We start from the raw sequence: 21,048 nt of genomic DNA, 5'->3' as shown, positions 1-21,048 counted from the left end.
TTTTTCTTTTTTTTCCGTAAGGCGTAAACCTTGTAATGTGCAAAGGACCTTAGGATTCCGTTAAAAAAAATTCTTTCCAACTTGATATCTTTTCTGTTTCCTTTGACCTCCATCTTTTACCAGATCCCTGTCGTGAAAACTACAAAATTTTTAGGCCTCACCCTAGATTCCAAATTTAATTTTCTCCCCCACATTAAGGAACTTAAGAAGAAATGCCAAAAGTCATTAAACATACTTAGAGTACTCAGCCATACGGACTGGGGAGCTGACAGAGATACCTTGCTGCTGCTCTATCGGAGTCTAGCCAAGCTAGACTACGGATCCATAATACATGGATGCAAGATCGCCGGCTATAGCCGGCAAAATCGAAGTTAAAAAAAAAGCTTGCCGGCAAACGCCAGTCCGACTGATTGCCGGCTCAGTATCGGACTTTTTTTTTTTTTTTTTTTTTTTTATATTCACGTTTTGCATTTTCAAACTAAAACTTAATAAGTCGAATTCAAAGAAAGACAGGAAGTTACAATTCTAAAGTTACGGCGCATGCGCTATTTCCGAACTTTCGCTTTGTATCAAAAACGTAAACAAAAGTTAGAAACAAATCCGTATGGCCCCGGCCTGAGACGCCTAAGTTAGATCTAGCAAGTAGATCTAGTAGATCTAGAATCTAGATCTAATTCTAATAAGTTTGATCTGCCGGCATAAAAATTGAAACCAGACCTAGAGGCTAGATCTAGTCTAGATTCTAGATCTATGTCTACATTTTAAAATGATTTTAGAAGTTGAACGTATTTACCCGTTACCCGAAAATGCGAAATTACCGTACCGTATCATCGCCGTATCATACGAATAATGGGTAAAACTTATATAATAATATAGATCTAGTCAATTCTAGTCTTGCCTTTTTTTTAAATAAGTTTTTTATTATTAGATCTAGATTTAATTAGATCCAGGGACTAGACCTAGCTAGCTAGCTAGTGCACTACTAGACTAGTCACTAGTTGTAGAGTCTAGATCATTTCAGACTCAGTAGACGTAGATGATAATGAATGATAGATCTATATCGATATCAATAACAATTCAATGAGTATTAACTATTAGATCTAGATAATTGGAATAATTAGTTAGAATCTTACAGTTACAATCTACCACTAGCCTGACTAGGTCTAGTCCCTGGGCAGAAGCAGCATAGATCAAAAGTAGATCGTATCTATTACTATTAGTTACAGTATTATAATTAATATCTATTATCAGATATAATATTCTACTAGTAAAGTCTAGATCTAATTAAATCTAGATTAGATCTAATAATAAAAAAACTTATTTTTAAAAAGGCAAGACTCTAGATTAGTCTAGATTTAGTAGATGATTCTAGCTAGTAGGGGCAGGGCTCACTTAGTAACTTAGTTCTATGTCTATGATCTAGCATTACTAGATTAGTGTATATAGATCTAACTTCAAGATCTGGAACTAAATCTAGAGTATATAATTTGGATTTAGGTCTAGTCTAGACCTAAATCTAGAGAAAATCTAATATCTAGTTAAATAGTAGTGACACTCTATTCCTAGACAAGTTCAAGTCTAGATCTCTAATACTTAATTAACTTAATACTTACTAGTTTCTTTATTATACCTAGATATAGATAGGTGTAAATTGATGGATCTACTCTGTTACTATTATCATTGAATTAAAATGACATCTTGACTAGATCTAGATATCTAGTATAAAAATCAGTCTAAGTACTCTAAGCTACTATTAGTTAGAAGATCCAGTTAACTAGTTCTATATTTGGTAAGATCTACTGACTACTACTTTCAGCCAATAAATATTTAGATCTATTAGATCTTTTATTTGAAATAGAGTTAACTTTTAACATAGGTGCTACAAAGTTTGATTTATACTAATATAGTAGTAGTAGGTAGGCCTATCTATGTGCATATTATATATTTTAAAAAATGAAATGTTTAAACATACATGTAGATTATAGTAATTTAAGTAAAAGCTTAAAAGCTTAGAATTTATAGTTTGTATTTAAAGACATATATATATATCAGTAAATGTTTTATTTATGTCGAGAAGTATAAGAGGCATCATGCTTGCAGGTTTTTTGGGATTGCCAACCCCCCCTTTCAGGCAAAACGGGGCTCTGTTGCTTGCATCCATGATAATATATGGAGCAGCAAGGAAGTCTTAGCTAAAAATACTGGAACCAATACAAAATGTTGCCCTGCGTCTCTGTCTCGGCGCGTTTCGTACATCACCTATCCCAAGTCTCCATGTGGAGGCTGGAGAACACCCCATGGATATAAGAATGAAAAAGCTTGCAATGCAGTATATAGTCAAGCTAAAATCCAACCCCACGAACCCTGCTTTTGACTCCATATTTAACCCCACAGAGGTAGAATTATACAATCAAAGGCCTAACGTCATACAGCCGTTGGGCCTTCGAATGAGAGAACGCATTCAAAATTTAACCCTATCTATTGACCAAATCTCTAAAATAGAAACCCCTCAGAATCCTCCTTGGCTAATGAATAAACCCAAATTAAATTTATCCCTCCTTAATTTCAAAAAAGAAAATACAGACCCAAGCATACTACAAGTCCACTTTAGGGAACTGCAGGAGAGCTACGGAGATTGTGGCACCATCTACACACACGGATCCGAAATGGATGGAAAGGTCGCGTGTGCCTGCTCCTTTCGGAACAAAACAATCTCCTGTAGACTCCCCGATGGCTGCTCCATCTTTACGGCCAAATTGCATGCAATATCGCTTGCACTTGTGGCCGTTAAAGCATCAGAAAGGAGGAAATTTATAATCTGCTCCGACTCAAATTTGCATTGCAAGCTTTGGGGCGGATGAAGACTGACATTCCATTGGTACATAAGAGCCTGAAACTGTTGGACCAAATAACAGCCGACCATAGGGATGTCACCTTCATCTGGGTCCCCTCTCATGTTGGCATTGAAGGAAACGAAGCCGCAGACAGAGAAGCAAAGAGAGCCCTAAATCATGTGGTGTCAGGAACCCAGATTCCCTGCTCGGACCTGAGACAAAGTATTGCCTCTGCCACCTATCGAGAGTGGCAGGACCGATGGGAGGCTGAGACTCACAATAAACTCAGGCAGATTGTGGCGGATGTCAGGTGGCGGCCCACATCTAAGGGTCTGACAAGGCGTGGTAGCACGACCATGTCCAGACTTAGGATTGGCCACACCTACATCACGAACTCTTGTGCTGAAGAGAGAGGAGCCCCCACTTTGTGAGTACTGTGACTCTCGCCTCACCTTGGAACATATCCTCGTTGATTCCCCAGATACCAGGATGTCAGGGAGAAAAAAAAATTAGAGCCACTAACTTAAAAACACTATTCGACAATGTCGACCCTGGGAAGGTGCTGGGCTTTATCCGGGAAGTGGAGTTGTCTACGAAGATCTGATTTATGAATTTGTGAACATGTACTATTTACATTAGATTTTTACCAAATTATTACATTTTTACTACCTTTACTATTTTAACTGTGAATAGACCTTGATTTTAATGATTTAACTGTATAGAATTTAGCCCTTGTTATGTAGAGAGAGAGAGAGTAGTCCTTAAGGGACTGCAGGCACGACATGGCCTAAATTGTGCCGATGTGCCTAAAATAAAAAACAAAAATCTGTCTTTTACCATATTCTCTCCATGTCTAAGATGGGCTGGACTGAGGCCTAATAGTTATAGAAGGCCTGAACACTGACCTGCAACGTCACAACCTGTCTCAACTGCCCACACTCTTATATGCATCAAAGTCCTGGACCCTATATTCCGCTACATCAAAAAGCTAAACTCCTTCCACCTACGCTGTATAAGAAAAATTTATGAAGTAAACTGGTTCTACCAAATATCAGACGTTGAAATCCAACAGTATCTACGCCACAGTAAATAGCTCCAAATTTCGATGGGCGTGATATGTAGTCCGTATGCCAGAAAATCACCTTTCCAATTCCAAACAACTTCTTCATGGGGAGCAGTGTGCATGAAAACTCTTTCTGGGGGTCTACACAAGCGTTACAAAGTTAATAGCTCTCTCAATGAGTGTGATATGGACATTCACGGCTGGTAAACACTAGATCTAGTTCTCGATTGCTCCTCACGGCGTGAAGCTGTAAGTATGTCGGAGTCTCAAAATATGATGCAAGTAGCGCGGCCAAAAAAACGTAAGGAAAGAGGAAGAGAGACGGCCTAGGAATACATGGCGCCGCGATTCGGAAGCAGATGGAGAGACTCGCCCAGAACCTGGAGGAAGCTGGTTGGTGGCCTATGCCCCAGAAATGACCACAGGCAAAGATATGAGATGAGAGCGGCCAGCATGAAAGAACGCAGAGCTAACAAATCACTGAGAGAAGAAGCAGGTCTATCAAAGCACTAGCACGTTACTCTGCCTCAACGTGGCGCTCGTGTGGAAACGACCATTAGAGGAAGTGGTTAGGCTAAATGAGTAGCAAAACAAAACTCCCGTGGGGGGGGGGTGTCCATTGACTTGGGTCTCTTCCAGACAGAACTGTGTGTTCACACAGGTTTTTTTTTTTTTTACTGTTTGACGCTCAAACAGGTTGTTTTTTTCAAACTTAGAGCTCGAAGAGCATTTGGCTCAGCTCTTATACGATCAAACGGTCTATCAAAGCGATGATTAGATAACCACCTTCAAGTTAACAGGAAATGAGAAATGTAGGCTACTCATCTTCGACCACGAAGTAGGAGCTATATAATTATGTTGTAGATAATGCAGGAATGCAGGCTATGCTTAACATCTCAAATCTGTCATATTAATTATTGTTGTGTAAAGTATGAGATGAAATTAAAATTGCTGTAGGGTCATTAACATGTTTAACATAGGCCTAATTAGGCATTATATTTGATTCCGAAGATTAAAAGTTATCAATGAGTTCAGTATTTCAGGTAGGCTTAACACCCAGTTGCGGCCACATTTTTGGCAATATCCACACCAATACCCCCCGAAATGAAATCCCCCCCCCCCCCCGCAAGGAGGGGGGGGAATCTTGTGACTAATATTTTACTTTAATTTTATTTTAGGTGAGATTTTAATGTTAAACCATCACTTGCCACAGTGCAGACAAGGGGGGTTTTGAGGTTTAAACTTTAAACCACCCTTTTCTATAAAACAAAAAATAATGCAAACGACAGTCACCAAATTCCATGAGCGTCAGTGACCAGGGGCGGACTGGCTATATGGGCAAACGGGCAAAAAAGTGACAGCAGCAAGACACAAAGGCCAGAACACGTTTTCTTCTTGTTGTTTTTTAAAATTATTATTACAATTGATTTTGTTTGAAATTCAACAAGAATATCAAGAAAACTACACTATACACTGTACGTATTATCATTTGCAAAACGTTAGACTGTACTTTCTGCTATGCACGAGCGGCATAGACTGCTTTGATGTCTTCTAGGCTGTGTTTGGCCTAATCATTTTGCTGGTCGGCATTGACCTTTGATGGCGCTCCCATTTTTTTTGCTCCTTCCCTCCCCCGTCTTCTGATGGTTCCATTGTCAGTTAACGAAAAAGAGGGATGAGAGAGGTTAAGTTAGAAAACATTGATATAACGCAGCAAAAAAAAAAAAAAAAAATAAGCGCTACAATTAGCTCTTTAACAATACTTAATAGAAATTAACTTGATCCACACATTGCACAGTATGTAGCGCCGGCCCTGGTTGCAGGAATGTGGATGCAGAGCTACTTTATCCAGATTACATGGAGGCATGAATAGAATGGGCATCAGTCAACTGGCTGAATATAAATCTATCTAAAACTACAACACATCACCTGGGCCCTCATTATAGGAGTATCATAGCCTCACAAGTGATTACATTTCTAAGATAGATATTGACAATTCTCTTGCAAAAATGTTTTTACTAAAATGAATTCTCTCTCTCTCTCTCTCTGTATATATATATCCCGAAAGATATCTTATATGCTGAGCTTGTGGAGGGAGTCGGACCCGGGGGCCGCCCAGGACTAACATATAGAGATGTCTGCAAGCGAGACATGAGAGCCTCAGGCATCAGCGAAAGTATGTGGGAAAACATAGCCAAAGACCGGAGTGCATGGAGACAGACTGTGCGTGCTGGGACAACCCTTGCTGAGAACAAAAGAATTGAAGCGGCTTTAATCAAGAGGGATAAAAAGAAAGCTGCCCTGTCTGCTAGCCCTAAATCAGAGGCATACACATGTACGAATTGTGGCAAAGTCTGCCGTTCTAGAATTGGCTTGATTAGCCACACCAGATTCTGCCCCGTCTCAAGATTAAGCCAAAACCAGTGACTCATTTGGGCGCATCCATTGCCTTTCGAGACAAAAGGAGCCATATATATATATATATATATATATATATATATATATATATATATATATATATATATATATATATATATATATATATATATATATATATATATATTATAATGGAGGTCTACAAAACATGAGTTCTTAGCACTCTACTGTATGGCAGTGAGGCGTGGACTACCTACACAAAGCAAGAGAGAAAACTAAACACTTGCGCTGCCTTCGAAGGATCTTAAAAATAACATGGAAAGAAAGAGTGTGTAAATCTGAGATCCTCGCGAGAGAGGGCCTTCCCAGCATCTTTACGTTCCTCAGGCAATGCCGCTTGCTCTGGCTCGGACCTGTTCGCCGGATGGAGTACAATCGCATCCCCAAATTTATTCTGTACGGGCAACTTGCGTCTGGCTCAGGAAAAACTGGTCTCCCCCACCTCCGTTACGCGGATGTGATAAAGCGGATTTAAAATCAGTGAACATTGATACTGACCATTGGGAAGACATAGCCTTAGACCGCACTAGTTGGAGAAAGACGGTGACCAAGACAGCGAGAAAACATGGGCCTCAGCACCACCACCTTGACCTGCAATATATGTGGACGTGAGTGTCTCTCCAAAATAGGGCTCCACAGCTATATGAAAAAGTGTTCGAGATGAACCATAGTCGTTCTACGACTGAAGGAGACCACTATATATAAATGGCTATAGACGCTTTTAACTATTTTCCCACTTCAATTTGTAAAATATCAGGAAGTGGGTGTGTTAATAAGAAGAATGTGGAACTCTTCTATGTTACGATTTTTTTTTTGTCTGTGCTGGAAGCAAGCGATTTGTCGACACATGAAAAATACTGCGACTGATAGACGTTTTGTAACCTGTAAATAAGACTGACACAAGTCTAGCTATGGCAACTGTTTTTTCGAATGTTCAGGCGGATATTTCTGATGAATTAATCAGCAAATTTCCCCCAGAATTCGACTTTGATGCTTTGTTGAGGAAGATTTGTGATTATGCTGGCGTCTCGATTGACCCTACAGTTACAATGGATAAGACCGACTGTGGGGAAGATCCATTGTTACTTCTAAATAAACCATTAAAATATAGAGTAAAGGTAATGTATTTTACGGCTTTTTTTGTGAATTTTGTAAATATTTTAAAACAAATAATACTTTTTAGACAACTATAAAGCAAAGATTTAAGACATCTTACTTATTAAAAAAAATGTTTCAATGAATCATAATCAATGACACCCTAATTGTAAAGTAGACTCGTCCAATGTACTGTAAACGCGAAAATAAAATGGCGAGTTAACGTTTAATACTTTTTATAATCTAGATTAACAATTTGCCTAGTGTAACTATAGAGTACAGACTAATACTTACTAATAGAGACTAGAGTATAGATCTTGATCTACAAGTAGATCTAGATCAAAATTCTAATAAATTATTGGAATTCAAAAATTAAAAAAAAAAGCAGACTAATTAATAATAAAAATGATACATTACAAGAAATACAAGAATAATAATTATTATATATATATAATAAATTATCATATTATGTTACATCTTTAATTTTAAAAAATCCTATAAAATACAGATATTGCTTATACTTATAAAACTGTACATGTTTTTGATAGATCTATATATCACCTCTAACTCAGGCTAAATTATAGATCATCTATATATATATTAAATATATATATACAAATATAGAATATGTAGAATTTTTTTTTTGTTTGATAGATACAGGTCTTTTTTATACTTATAACTATATAGGATAGGATGTATCAAATTTATTTGTAGACATGACTGATTCCTTTTTAATTGGTTGTGATTTAATAGTATTAATAGGCTAAAAAATAAGACTAAAAAATGTAGGCTACAATCTAAAATTAGATTGGATGGCTAGCATATAATATGATATAGTCAAAGTCTTGAAAGTGGTAGATGCCATATTGACCTCCTAGTGGATTGGTAGTTTTTAACTTTTATCTAGTGTTGATTAAACCCCCCCCCCCTTTAATATTAATGTTTCTAAATCTACATTTGCATGTACATGATACACACAACCAGGGTGGCCTGATTTAAGTATTTTGAAGCCCCGGGGCAGGATATTTATGCAGGCCCCTACACTTTTTAAAAAACTTTAAAATAAAAATTCAGTTTTTAGGCTTGTCATATGTTATAAGAAAAAAAAAATACTTGTAAACTGGATCTCATTTTCCTTTTTTTTTTTTTATTCAAATTTAAAGATGCATGTTTTAATTTTTAAAAATTAAATGGATGCTTTTGAGTTTGTTGAGGATAAGGCCCTGGGTTGACGCACTGCAGTAAATTTGTTTCACTAATTTTACAGTGCCCTCTTAGGAGGGCATGAGGTCCCCTAGGATGGTGCGACATCCTGGCAAAAATGGAAGAGGGGTGGCAGAACCAACCAATTTAATTTTCAAGAGCAAAAAATTTAGAGTTATCAATCCATTTTTTATCAGTAACACTTAAAAATTGTATTAAAAAAAACACTATTTAAAAAAATTAAAGGGACTAAATAAACTAACTTAAATAAATATTCTATACATACATTTGGATTCTATACAATAATACCAAAAAATTGTGTTATAATTATATCTTCAATTTTTTTTTTCATTACATTCTAAAACCCTCCCGGATCTAACTGTGAGAGCCTACAGAACTCAGTCACAAGCTAGTTAAAGGAGGCTGGAACAAAATTCTTTTCATTTAAGGGTGCACCACCAGTAAAAGTTTGAAGCAGACACTTCTTAACCACAACAGTATTGCTAATCATTAAGTTTCAAGTATTGTAAAAAAGCCAAAAATAAAACGTTTAAGAAAATAACGTCAAGTTGCTGACCCTTTGAGGTGTGCATTGAAACAAAATTTCTCTTGTGGAGGCCACTTTTTTTTTTTTGAGGCTGTGGGGAAGTACCCCGCCCCCCCACCACCTGCCTTTTCAAAAATCACAACACAACAAACTCCATTAAGTCCCGAATGTGTTGCTACCCACACCTCCAAACATTGAAGCGGTAGATACACTGTTAGAATTGATGATTGTACATGGGCATGTGGTCTGTGACACACGTCTGAGATTTATATGGCCCAAAAGGCGAAAATAAAAATGTGCATAACTTTTTTTTATTTTATTAATATCTAAAGTAGGCTGCACAAGAGCCTGTCAAGCCTTAAACATTTTGAGTTACTTTTGTATCTAGATCTAAACACTGTACACTGCAATCTAGATCTCAACTTATTTAATAAGTTTTTAAAATTAAGAATTTATTAAAAGCCTAAATTTTTTTCTGAAAACAAAAACTTGAAGAAATTACTCCAGACTGTATAAAGTCTTAACACTTAGTTTACAAGCAAAACAACACAAGATCTCACCAATTAAATTTAGATTGAAAAAAATTGACTTATAAAAGCTATTAAATTGTAATTACTGCAATAAAACAAATAGTTTGTATAAGAGAAAAGTTCTGAAATATTGCAATCACTGTGAAAGTTTTAAAAAATTAACAAAAGCTAGCTAAAGTATAAGATTCACAAATTATAGAAAAACAAAAAAGTTAATGAAAAGTATTTTAAATATGTTGAACATGTAGACTACTTGAGTCCCAGTAGGATTATACTTTTTTTTTTTTTTTTTTTTAATCTACAAAATCTTCATGGATAATAATGATTTTTTTTCTGCTTACAAACATTATTGAATTATTCTACTGACTGATTGAACCATTCACAGACTTAATGTCTTTCTCAATGATTTACTGACTAAAGCAATATATTTTACAGAGTAATCAATAAAAATTAATTGACTGAAATCAATAAGTCAAACATACATGATTTTAATGAATCATTTTACCATTCAGCCATCCACCCGTGGCTGAGTCATTTAATAACTCTAAAATATTCTCTGAATTACTTATTAAAATTACCCAATTAAAAATGAATGCAAGTCACACTACTCAATAACTGAATAGAAGTATCTGTCAAGACTTAACTCTTTCAGAATTTAATCGTTGGCTCACTACCTGAGAATACAGAAAAAGAACAACCTAATTTACAATCATTCTTTCATTGTCTGACTCAGTGACTAATCATTGACTTGTTTATTGATGCATTCAATGAAAGATGTTTGAAAATTTTATTGAATGTAACCTTTTTTTGGATATAAAAAGATACAATTTATAAAAATGAAATCGTTAATTGAAATTACATTGAGTTACTTGGTATTCTGTCTTGGTGACTCATATGTTAAATGAATTACTTTACTAACTCACTCAGTTAATACCTCAACTGTCCATTTAAAGCTTCACTCACTAACTTCACTCTTTGATTGAATCACTCACTAGCTGGCTCAATAATTCTCTTTCTCAATGAATTACTAATGGAATATATGTCTGACTAAATGATGCACTGGTTCAATCACTTGAACATACTATTTGACTTTCTCACCTATGAGAAAGGTCTACAACAATAAAATTCATGTATTATAATTATATACTCAACTTTCATATTATCCAAAGTTAATAAAAATTTATGCCTATATATCTTATATAATAATAAAATACTCATCACGGCTCTACATCTATAACCACATAATACCAACTTGTGATTAAATTTATGTTACTGATTAGGTACAAGGTTTTAATTTGATAAGATAAACTCTATAAACCAATGTTCTTAAGTATTGAATAATTTTAAAATACTTTTCATTTTAAGGTTCAATAATTTTTTAATGGTAATGTTAATGATATACTGTTCATAAAAAGAATAGGACAAAAAAAGTAATTTTGATGTTTTTATGACTAGAGAAGCAAGCCCTTTGTAGCATAGTGATGACACTAGAAAGTTTACTTAAAGTTTATTAGCAGAATTTATTTTTTTCTGAGCACTATATTCACATTGTTTCTTATTTATTCTTAGGGACTGTGGCTTGGTATGGAGAAGACATACAGACACTTGGTTATGGCCCTTAATTTTTATGGCACAGGGTTAGCACAAGCTTTTGAGGATCAAGAAAACATAAATCTTGATGTGTCACCAGATGAGCAAGAAATCCTAAATGATGATAATGGAGCAGTTTATAACCCTCAAATGAAAACTATCCCACAAGATACCTCTGAAGACAGCAAAAGACAGCGAAGACCTCGTAAATCACCAAGGCAGAGTAGAAAGTTCATTGAAGAAATCACAGATGTGAATTTTGGAGAAAATGGTTTAGATGAGCATTTGCTAAAACCCAAATCTGAAGTGGTAGTTAGTAATAATGAAGAAAGAACATGTGAAGCTCATTTAGAAGAGAGTGTGGGGGAGGAATACAATTCTCTAGAAGAAAATCTTCAACAAGTTCACACAGATTGCAAAGAGGAAGTTAAAGAACAACAGATACGTAAAAGAGGTCGACCCAGAAAGAATTCATCACCTTTTCATTTAACAACTAAAAAGTTGGTGAAAACAAAAAGTTCACAACAGAAGCCAAAGATTATCTCAGTTTCTACAGTCAGCGAAAGTGAAAACCACCCTTCTCGTCGGAGAGGTAGGCCAAAAGTTTACAATGATGAAGAACAGTCTGAATTCCCTTGCTCAGATTGCTCATTTGTTGCAAAAAAAAGGGCCAAACTCAGGAGCCATAAGTTACGCATGCATTTGGCATCTCCTACCAAATGTGACCTTTGCACCAAAGTTTTCCCTAATAAACGCTACATGCTGCGGCATCGTGCATCTCACGTGGCACCTCAGCATTGCTGTGATGTGTGTGGTAAAATGTACAAAATCAGAAAAGCCATGCTGGAGCACAGGAAGACCCATGACATGGAGTTTAAGAAGACCAAGATGAAATGTGAAACATGTTCCAAGTCTTTCTGCAACCGCTACATTCTGGAGTGCCACATCAGGGACATACACATGGGCCAAAAGAAGAGCTACCTGTGCGCCACTTGCGGTAAAAGTTTCACTACCAAACATTCCCTGGCAGAGCACAATAATGCTCACACAGGTGTTAAGCCTCATGTTTGTGAGCACTGCGGAAAGTCTTTCTCGTACGAGTCTGCACTTAGAGACCACCGTTTCACGCACACAGATTCAAAACATTTCTGGTGCACCCACTGCCAGAAAGGGTTTAGCCAAAGGTCGGGGCTTAAGATGCATATGCGGATTCACAGACAGCACAAATCATTTGTGTGTCCTGAGTGTGGAAGGGGTTTCACACAAAAGCAGGCTCTTCAGAGGCATGAACGGGTTCACAAGGGAGAGAAGCCATTTGTTTGTAAGCACTGCGGCAGATTTTTCACAGATGCTTCTATCATAAGAAGACACTTGATACTTGTTCACAAAATAAATAAAGATTCCAATCATTGGAGAGAAGATATTGTATGCACAGTAAAACCTCAGAATGATTACCAGGTTAAGAAAGTAGGTGAGGAGGGTCTCTCTGATGTAGACAAAGAAAAAGAAGATATTTTGAAGGTAGTTGCTGCTCAACCACGCTCTAACACAAAAGGTCCTAGCAGGGCATTTTCCAGAACTTACCCAAGAAGAGTTGCCCTTTTGGATGATGAAGGCAATGTTATAGCTCCTCCTGAGTTACCTCCAAGGCCAGCTGTCCAGCGCTCAAAGAGTACAGAGTCAAATGAATCAAATGGGCATTCGAAGGCTCTGGCAGCGGCTGTTAACAATGCAACCTTAATTTTAACCAATGAAAACAGTTCAGATTTAGATTCTAGTTCACAGGTCATGAATCAGAGGTATGTAGAGGGAGCTCAGTGGGATGCTCTGTCAGGTCAGATTGGCAGAACGTCAACAACTCACCTTGAAAATATGATATTAGATGATACAGCCCAACATGAAATTCAGAGGGGTATTGAGCATGTGCAGGGATTACATAAACTTATCAAATATGAAAGCCTACAGCCGAGTGGAATTCAGATGACTAATCACAATATATTAACCCAACCCTCTCCCCCAAGTCCTAGTTCTAGTCCTATTTCTTTCACATCCCAGCCACTGGCTCACTCAAGAGTCATGGAGACATCCTTTGAAACTCTACCTCAAGCAGCACACACAGGAAGTCAGTATTATGAAGGTCGTACAAGCAGTACTCAGTGGTCATCAATGTTCTATTACTCTCAGTTAGCTAGTCAGTTTGGTATGAGCATCAATGCTGAGTATCCCTATGTGAGTGGAAGCTCAGGAGGGGGCAGTACCACGGCTCATCTGACTCAGTATTCTGCCCACTCACCGTCTGGTCACCAGACAAGTCCAACAACTCTCATTCTTCAATCTCAACCCCACCTCCCTCAAATTGAGAGTCCGAAGCAGGATGAGCTTCGTAACAGTTCTAGTCAAATAATAATGAACTCTGGCCTCCACCAAAATAATGAGTTAGTACGACATGTCAACAGCATGAAGCTGGTCACTGGGGAAACGATACTGCACCCTACAGACTTGATTCTTCAGCATGAGTTACAGAACAGTCCCAGTCATGGCTTGGGCAGTGTTGAAGCTCACCATGTGACAACTTTGGAGCATATGGGTGTAAGCCTTGCTGACACCCAGTCTATTTTAGTGCAGCATGTGAGTGACAGTCGACAGCAGTCACCAGACATTCCACCCAGAAACACCACTCTCATACATTTAAAACACAAATAGCCTCTCCTTAAAATGTCTGTTTTGTCACTGTTTTAATTTTAAGTATTAATGGCATGTAAAGGATTTTAAGAAATATAGATAGGAAGATTAATATTGATAACATCTAGATGACTTTGCCCAGAATAATTCTATCAATTCCAAAATTCTATTGCAATTGGTTGAAATTAAATGAATTGAAAACTTTAATTTTCGGAATTCTTACTAACTGAGACTTAGATCCACCCACTCTGTTTGGTGCATTGAGCATAGCTCTCTCCACAGAGATTGGTCCTAAGTGACCTCTACAGCTTCTTCTCAGTTGGTGCCACATGGATCTTAGGTATTCTAAGAAGATATGTCCTCATGTTGTACATGGTATTTTTGGAATAAAAAAAAGTTATTAGATAAGAAATATATAAATATCAGCCAGAAAGGTCCACAAAGATGTTCAGGTTTTAAAAAGGTCAATATGAGTTCATGAAGTGACTTGAATTGGCATTTTTTTTTTTTTGCTTTTACATATGGGTGCAATGTTTCAGGCATAATCCACATGCAAAACACACAGGCATTGTTTGTTGTTTTATAGTTTGCTTTGAACATGTTAACATTATTGATATATGCACAAATCTATGCAATAATTGTATATAGTTGGTAAATGGTGTGTTCACAATAATGTACATTTTTGTAATTTCATAGATGATACATAGAACCAAAAAAAACAACATGACATAGTTATTGAACTGATGCTTTCAGAAGTATTTATAAAAAAATATATATGTATATTTACATATGTACACCAAATGCAGCTAAATTATTAACTGCTAATCTGGAACAGCTGGACAGAATTTATATTATAATGTACTGGATATTAAAAGCTGTCCCTTTTATATGTTTACATAACTTATAAAATCGACAGTGTTCCTTTTTTTCACCCACTTTTATTGTTACCAATACATAACAAAACAACATAATGAATGTTGTCTAATATTAACTAAATTCTTACTCAAAATGTTTTAGCCCTGATATATTGTTTCTGTTAACCTAAATAGTCTTTTGGGACCAGTAGTATTCACTTATTTTTTTTCAATATAATCAGATTTTTAAAATTTATATTGTACAAGTCATTTTTTTTTCTTTCTGTTTAATAAAGTTGATAGTAATAGGTTACTGGCCTGAACTTAGTGTCACAAGTGTTTCAAGTGTCCATGTGTAGACATTTTGTTAATTTATTATTAAAGCAAAACCTTGTATGACTGGCAGTGTCTGGAGCTTTCAAAGAATTGTGGCTAAAGAGTATAAAGAATTGTATCCAAGCTTTCTAGTTTTATATTTGATAGAAAGTAGTTGTTTTTGTTGATTATAGATCTAGATTTTAAGTATTCAACTCTTCGTATGACATTTACCTCAGTGGGCATTAGGAGACTATTATTTGGTTTACCGGTATTGACTATTTTCTTCTATGCAATTGTTGACTAAAGAAATATTGTAAAAAAAAAATTGACAGAGATCTCTTGGCCAGTATCACTCAGTGTTTCTATAATTTGTTTAAAATCACCACAACCTGTGTTCTGCAATTTTCTCTGTGACTAGTTTGATGGAATATATTTAAATGAACAAATAAAAAAACAACAACAGTAAAATAGCAAACAAAATTTCTAAAAGCAACAGAAATTTTTACAATACACCTTCATATAAAAAAAATGATCACTGTATGGGATTCTGTAACAGTTTTAAATATTTTTTTATCATTTAGAGCAGTGTTTCCCAAACTTTGCTTTAACGGAACACTTTGTAAATACTGAGTATTTAGCAGAACACTTTGCTTATTTCTTAGATAGTGGTGGCCTATTAGTTAATTATTCCAGTAGTTTGTGGAACACCTATTCAGGCCTTGCGGAACACTAGAGTTCTCAGAACATAGTTCAGGAAACACTAATGTAGACTTTGGATGGAGTTGACTTAGCGACTAAAATGTCCATAAATGGTGAGGAGGCTAAAGACAATATTTGAACTTAGTCCATTAACATTTTATGAAGTTGAAAATAGAGGTAATGATAAATAGATGTAAATAAATTTTCTAAGCTAGCTGTAACAGCTATAAGTTTTAGGTTTGATTGACAGTATGCCTACTGTAGGTAAAACTAGCTTAACAGGCATTCAATTTCCACCATTCTTATATACATGTATATCACCCAGATGATACCAGATACCTAAACATTGCAAAAGTATTTCATGTTACTTTATTCTAGGGTTTCAATTCTAAGTAGAAATCTCAGTTTCTATCTAGGAACATCCTATCATTCAGATATTTTCCATCTAAAAAATAATGTGTACATTATTAATTTATTTCAAAAATTGAACACTCGCCAAAGAATCATGTTGTTTTTTTTAATGTAATAAATATCAGTATTATCAACAGAAGCCAGTGAAGTAAGAACTAGATAAACCCAAATGTCTGTATTCTGTACCAGTACTGTTATTTGTGTGCCTACTTCCTTTACACTTTACATTAATATTGTATTGGGCCAGCAGGAATGTAACTTTATTTTCAATGTGATATCTTAGAATTGAAATGTAATTCTCAGTTCTAACATGTGGTACTAGCTGTGACTTGTTGCTAGAAATGAGAAATGACTCAAGTGTTATGGGTGGGTGGGTGGCTAAAAGAAGAGGTATTGTTAATGGAATTAATAGAATGATCTTTAGAAATCCTTGTTAAATTGTGCTTGAAATTAATGTTGCTGCTGATCAGTGTGTTCAGTGATTGGTCTTTTTATATTGTCATTCTTTTACAACTTCTCATGGCTCATCTTCTGTGTTCTCATTTTCTTCTTCTTCTTCGTTCTCAATGGCTCATCTGAAACAGGAGAAATAACTCTGGCTGAGATCAGCTATTTTTAGCTTCTGTTTTAAATGTGACTTGAAAACGTTGCCAAAAGAAAAAAAAATTAGATATATAAAATAAGGCTGTGAAAAAAATATACAAAGATAATTCATCTTATTTTATTTTTTTTTATTTGAAAATCAACCTTTAGTCTCAATACAAAGCTGACAATTTGTCTTCTTATATTGTTTGGTGAAAGATATTCTGTGTCAGTTTAAAATAATGTTCTTTTTTTTTTCAAATCTTGGTTTACTAAACACTGACTATCCTTTTGTTTGTTGTTTTATTCTTTGTGAATGGGCACCATCTACTTTGAGGGTTTTGCTTTTATATGAATTGGTTTGTTAGTAATTTGAAAGGCATTTGTAAATATTTGTTTATTCTAAAGTTAGTTTGTTTGATAGATCTAGTTAATTTTTGTTTTGTTATTCCCCTATTATTTGTAAAATCCATGTAACATAGGGAAATATATATATCTGTACCTGAAAAAAGTTATATATTTGACAGAGAGAGAGAAATACATAATTTTGTACTTAAATTGGAAATTATTTTTTTTTTCTGTTCTCATCTACTAACAGATTTGTTTTCTTTAAAATTGGACTACAATTTTTACAAACCCATAGATATCAATCTAGTTTATACTGAGCTGAACAAGTTCAAGGAAAAAATTCTTAATAAAAAAAACAACTAAGATTATATTATCCAAGCAATCTCTGGATCAGAGTTTACACAGATGGCTCATCTCATAAAGCCACCACAAATGGAGGAGCTGGAATCCTCATCGAATGGCCCGATGGAGAAAAACTAGAAAAATCCATTGCAACTGGAGAGCTCTCTGACAGCCACAGAGCAGAAAGGGAAGCATTTGAACTAGCTGCTACCATGCTTGCAAATCATCCAAGTAACCCACACAGATTGTCTTTCTAACAATGCTCCAAAGCTTGGAAAACTTGGATTCCTCCTATATAATAAATATAATAATATATATATATTTAATATATATATAATAACAAATAAATAATGGTTTAATAATAGATTTAAGAAGCTTTGTAAACAGAAGGAAGGAAAATCTATATTGAAAATTTTAAGAAACTAAGGCAGAAAGAGTTGATAAAAAGTATATAAAAATTAAACACCTTACCCAAAAAGTAAGCAGACAGCTGTAGAGTGAATACTTAAACATTGTAATATCTAAAGATAACAAAAACCTATGGTCATACATTAAGTTTAAGAAAATGGAAACAACAGGCATAGCGCCATTAAAAGGAGAAGATAACTTAACACATAATGATAATGAAACTAAAGCTAACATCCTAAATAAATACTTTGCATCAGCATTCTCATCTCTAGATAAAGACATATTACTTAATTTGAACCAAATATACAACATAGAAGTACAAGAAAAGGGAATCCAAAAACTATTAGCTAACATCAAACCGATTAAAGCACGATATGATATTCCAGCTAGATTACTCAAAGAACTAAGCAATGGGCTAGCACCAGAGTTCAAAATACTTTTTCAGGCATCTCTTAACCAGGGCAGAGTACCAAGGGACTGGAAAGAAGCTAATGTCCGCCTCCCCCCCCCCCTATTTAAAAAAGGAGAAAAATCTGACCCAGGAAACTACAGACCAGTATCACTTACCAGCATCACATGTAAAATCCTAGAACACATAATATGTAGCAACATCATAAACCACTTATTCAAAAACATAATGTCCTTTCTCCATACCAACATGGCTTTAGTATATAAGATCATGTGAAACACAACTAATAGGACTAATTGATGATTTTTCAAAAGGTTTAGATGATAGTGAGCAAATAGATTCTATCTTACTAGATTTTTCCAAGGCTTTTGACAAAGACCACCATAGTTTGCTTAAAAAATTAAAATATTTTGGCATTGATGATCCATTGCATCAGTGGATTAAAGATTTTCTGATAGGGAGAGAACAAACTGTAATAATAAATGGCTCTAAATCAACACCAATAACAGTAAACTCAGGTGTACCTCAAGGAACAGTCATAGGTCCACTACTATTTTTAATTACATAAATGATTTACCAAATTGCATTAGTTCAGGAACAAAAGTCAGATTATTTGCAGACGATTGCATAATATATAGAACTATAAAAACAACACAAGAAACAGAGAATTAGATGAATTACAGAAATGGGAATCAAATTGGACCATGTATTTCCACCCAAAAAAAAAAAAAAGCCAGTTATTAAGAGTAAAAAAAAAAAAACTAAAACAAATTAATTCCACTTATCTTATTCATGGTAACCAGTAACACAGACTAAAACGCAAAATACCTAGGTGTTATAATAAATGAAAAACTGTCATGGAATCCCCATATTGATAAAAGAATAAAAAAAATCAAACAAAGCATTAGGGTTTATTAATAGAAATTTCTATAAATCAAATAAGAACATAAAACTAAAATGTTATTTAACTTTGGTTAGGCCAACAACAATAGAATATGCATCCTCTGTTTGGGACCCCTCAACTCAAGAAAACACAAAATAGAGCAGTGAGATTCATAACAAACGAATACTTATATTGGACTAGAGTAACACCTTTAGTAAAATCACTAAATTTAGAAAGCCTTCAGGATAGAAGACTTAAAAGTAAAGTAGCAATTGTACATAAAATAGTGAACCATAATCTTCAAATACAAAAAACAAAATTTAACAAAATACTCAGAAAGACACAGAGATAAAGTCCCATTCCTCATTTCATATGCTAGAATAAATTTGTACAAATGCTCTTTCTTCCCTAGCGCGATTAGAGCACGGAATGGGTTGCCTGAGCTAGCCATGAAAACCAATGACTTGGCAGAATTTAGGTCATTGTTTATTATGCATGACTAAATGCATGACGCGTAGGACGTAATCATATTCTTTTTTTAATTAACGTCTTTAAGATAAGATCTAAAATGACTCAGGACAACACTTATAAAGCCCAACAACAGCAGCAAAAAAACTGTTATTCAATGGGTACCAGCCATGGGCGTAGCCAGGATTTTTTTCGGGGGGTGGGGGGGGGTGGTGGTAGGGGGGGACTTTTCTCCCCCCCCCCCCCGAAAAAAAATATTTTTATGTATGTGTGTGTGTACATAATCTTTATTACATTCTGACCCTTCATTCTTTCGGAACACGTTTATTGTGCCTTAGAATAGGTTCTTCCTGTAGTTAGTGGAAAAATTGCTGACTTCCCGCCATTGCCAGCAAGGGGGTCTGGGGGAGCGCTAGGAGCACTATTTCTGGTATTGAATGCCAACAAAATGTATATTCTGAGGTATCTACAGTGAATTTTCCTGCTATTAAAAAGTCTTACTTCAAAAACCTAGTGTGCTATTTTTACTGACTTAGAACTTGCATGCGCCGTTCGACGCATTTGCCGTCAAGCTGTTTCCACCAAAATCTGTCACTGGCAATGTCTGAAGCCTCTTCCCACTTGCTCTGAGGACCTCCATGAATGTGTGGTGCCAAGTTGTACTAGGATGTCATCCCAACTCTTATTATGCGTAAATCATTTTGTCGGAGAACATGTCCCGCAAACCTCATGCGACGCTCTGTCACAATCTTACTAAGGGGTCGACTCCCAGTTTGGCATAGGATTTCCTTGATTTAGACCCGATCTCTATAACTGACTCCTAAAATCTGTCTTAGCCATCTTTGTTGAGCCACATTTAGTGTTTTTCAATTTCGGCAGATGACTGACTATTCACTGCACTTTATTAATGGAGCCCCGCCAATGGTAGAAATGTGTAACCTCTCTTGAATACGCTCTTGGAATTAGTTGACTGTAGTTTGCTTTAGATTTTATATCGAAAAGGAAGGTTTCATCGTCAAAATAATCTGTTGGGGGTTTTAAACTCTGAAGTATTTTTTTTTTTCAAAACCCAATTTAGCTACGGTCATAGAATTTGGTAACTGTAGCTTGCTTTATTTTTTATTAGAATAATATCGAAGATAGAGGTTTTCCACCTCAAAACGCTTTGTAGGGGGATTTTAAACTCAAAACCATGTGGAGGAGAGGAGTTTAAACTCAAAACCCTCAATTGGCTTGGCTACGCTCAAATAATTTTAGTGTGTAATTTTGCTTTTTTTAGCGGCCCCCGTAAGGGGAAAAAGCCGCTATTAGGTTTGTGCAAAATGTCCGTCTGTCCGTCTGTCCGT

The 21,048-nt window shown here is 35.6% G+C and overlaps 2 protein-coding genes across 4 annotated transcripts in view; one reads left to right on the top strand and one right to left on the bottom strand.

Moving 5' to 3' along the window:
* Positions 1 to 313: 313 nt before the first annotated feature.
* On the top strand, positions 314 to 17,402 carry LOC106054644 (uncharacterized). 2 transcript variants are annotated; one of them, XM_056037429.1, is made up of 2 exons: positions 314 to 853; positions 11,278 to 17,402. In XM_056037429.1, exon 2 carries the CDS (start codon positions 11,293 to 11,295, stop codon positions 13,999 to 14,001), a length of 2,709 nt encoding a protein of 902 aa, XP_055893404.1. In that variant the 5' UTR covers positions 314 to 853; positions 11,278 to 11,292; the 3' UTR covers positions 14,002 to 17,402. The 2 variants fall into 2 exon arrangements, with proteins under 2 accessions (XP_055893404.1, XP_013066064.2); XM_013210610.2 differs by lacking the exon at positions 314 to 853 and adding an exon at positions 6,554 to 7,451.
* The window catches only part of LOC106054643 (tumor necrosis factor receptor superfamily member 16-like), a 53,599-nt gene continuing 49,576 nt past the window's right edge, over positions 17,026 to 21,048 (bottom strand). For both annotated transcript variants that reach the window (XR_008779258.1, XR_008779259.1), the window contains one exon: positions 17,026 to 17,825. The gene's annotated coding sequence lies outside the window, so the exon portion shown is untranslated. The remainder of the gene's footprint in view (positions 17,826 to 21,048) is intronic.

This window comes from Biomphalaria glabrata, chromosome 8, assembly GCF_947242115.1.
Source record: "Biomphalaria glabrata chromosome 8, xgBioGlab47.1, whole genome shotgun sequence".
Lineage (NCBI taxonomy): Eukaryota > Metazoa > Mollusca > Gastropoda > Planorbidae > Biomphalaria > Biomphalaria glabrata.
Note: the sequence above shows the minus strand (reverse complement) of the source record. Positions and strands in the feature narration are given on the sequence as shown.

Bases quoted from the DNA above. Each gene is read 5' to 3' on its own strand.
- LOC106054644 (XM_013210610.2), top strand. From the start codon at position 7,245: ATGGCAACTGTTTTTTCGAATGTTCAGGCGGATATTTCTGATGAATTA. The intron at 7,452-11,277 runs GTAATGTATTTT...ATTTATTCTTAG, and splicing joins CATTAAAATATAGAGTAAAG to GGACTGTGGCTTGGTATGGA.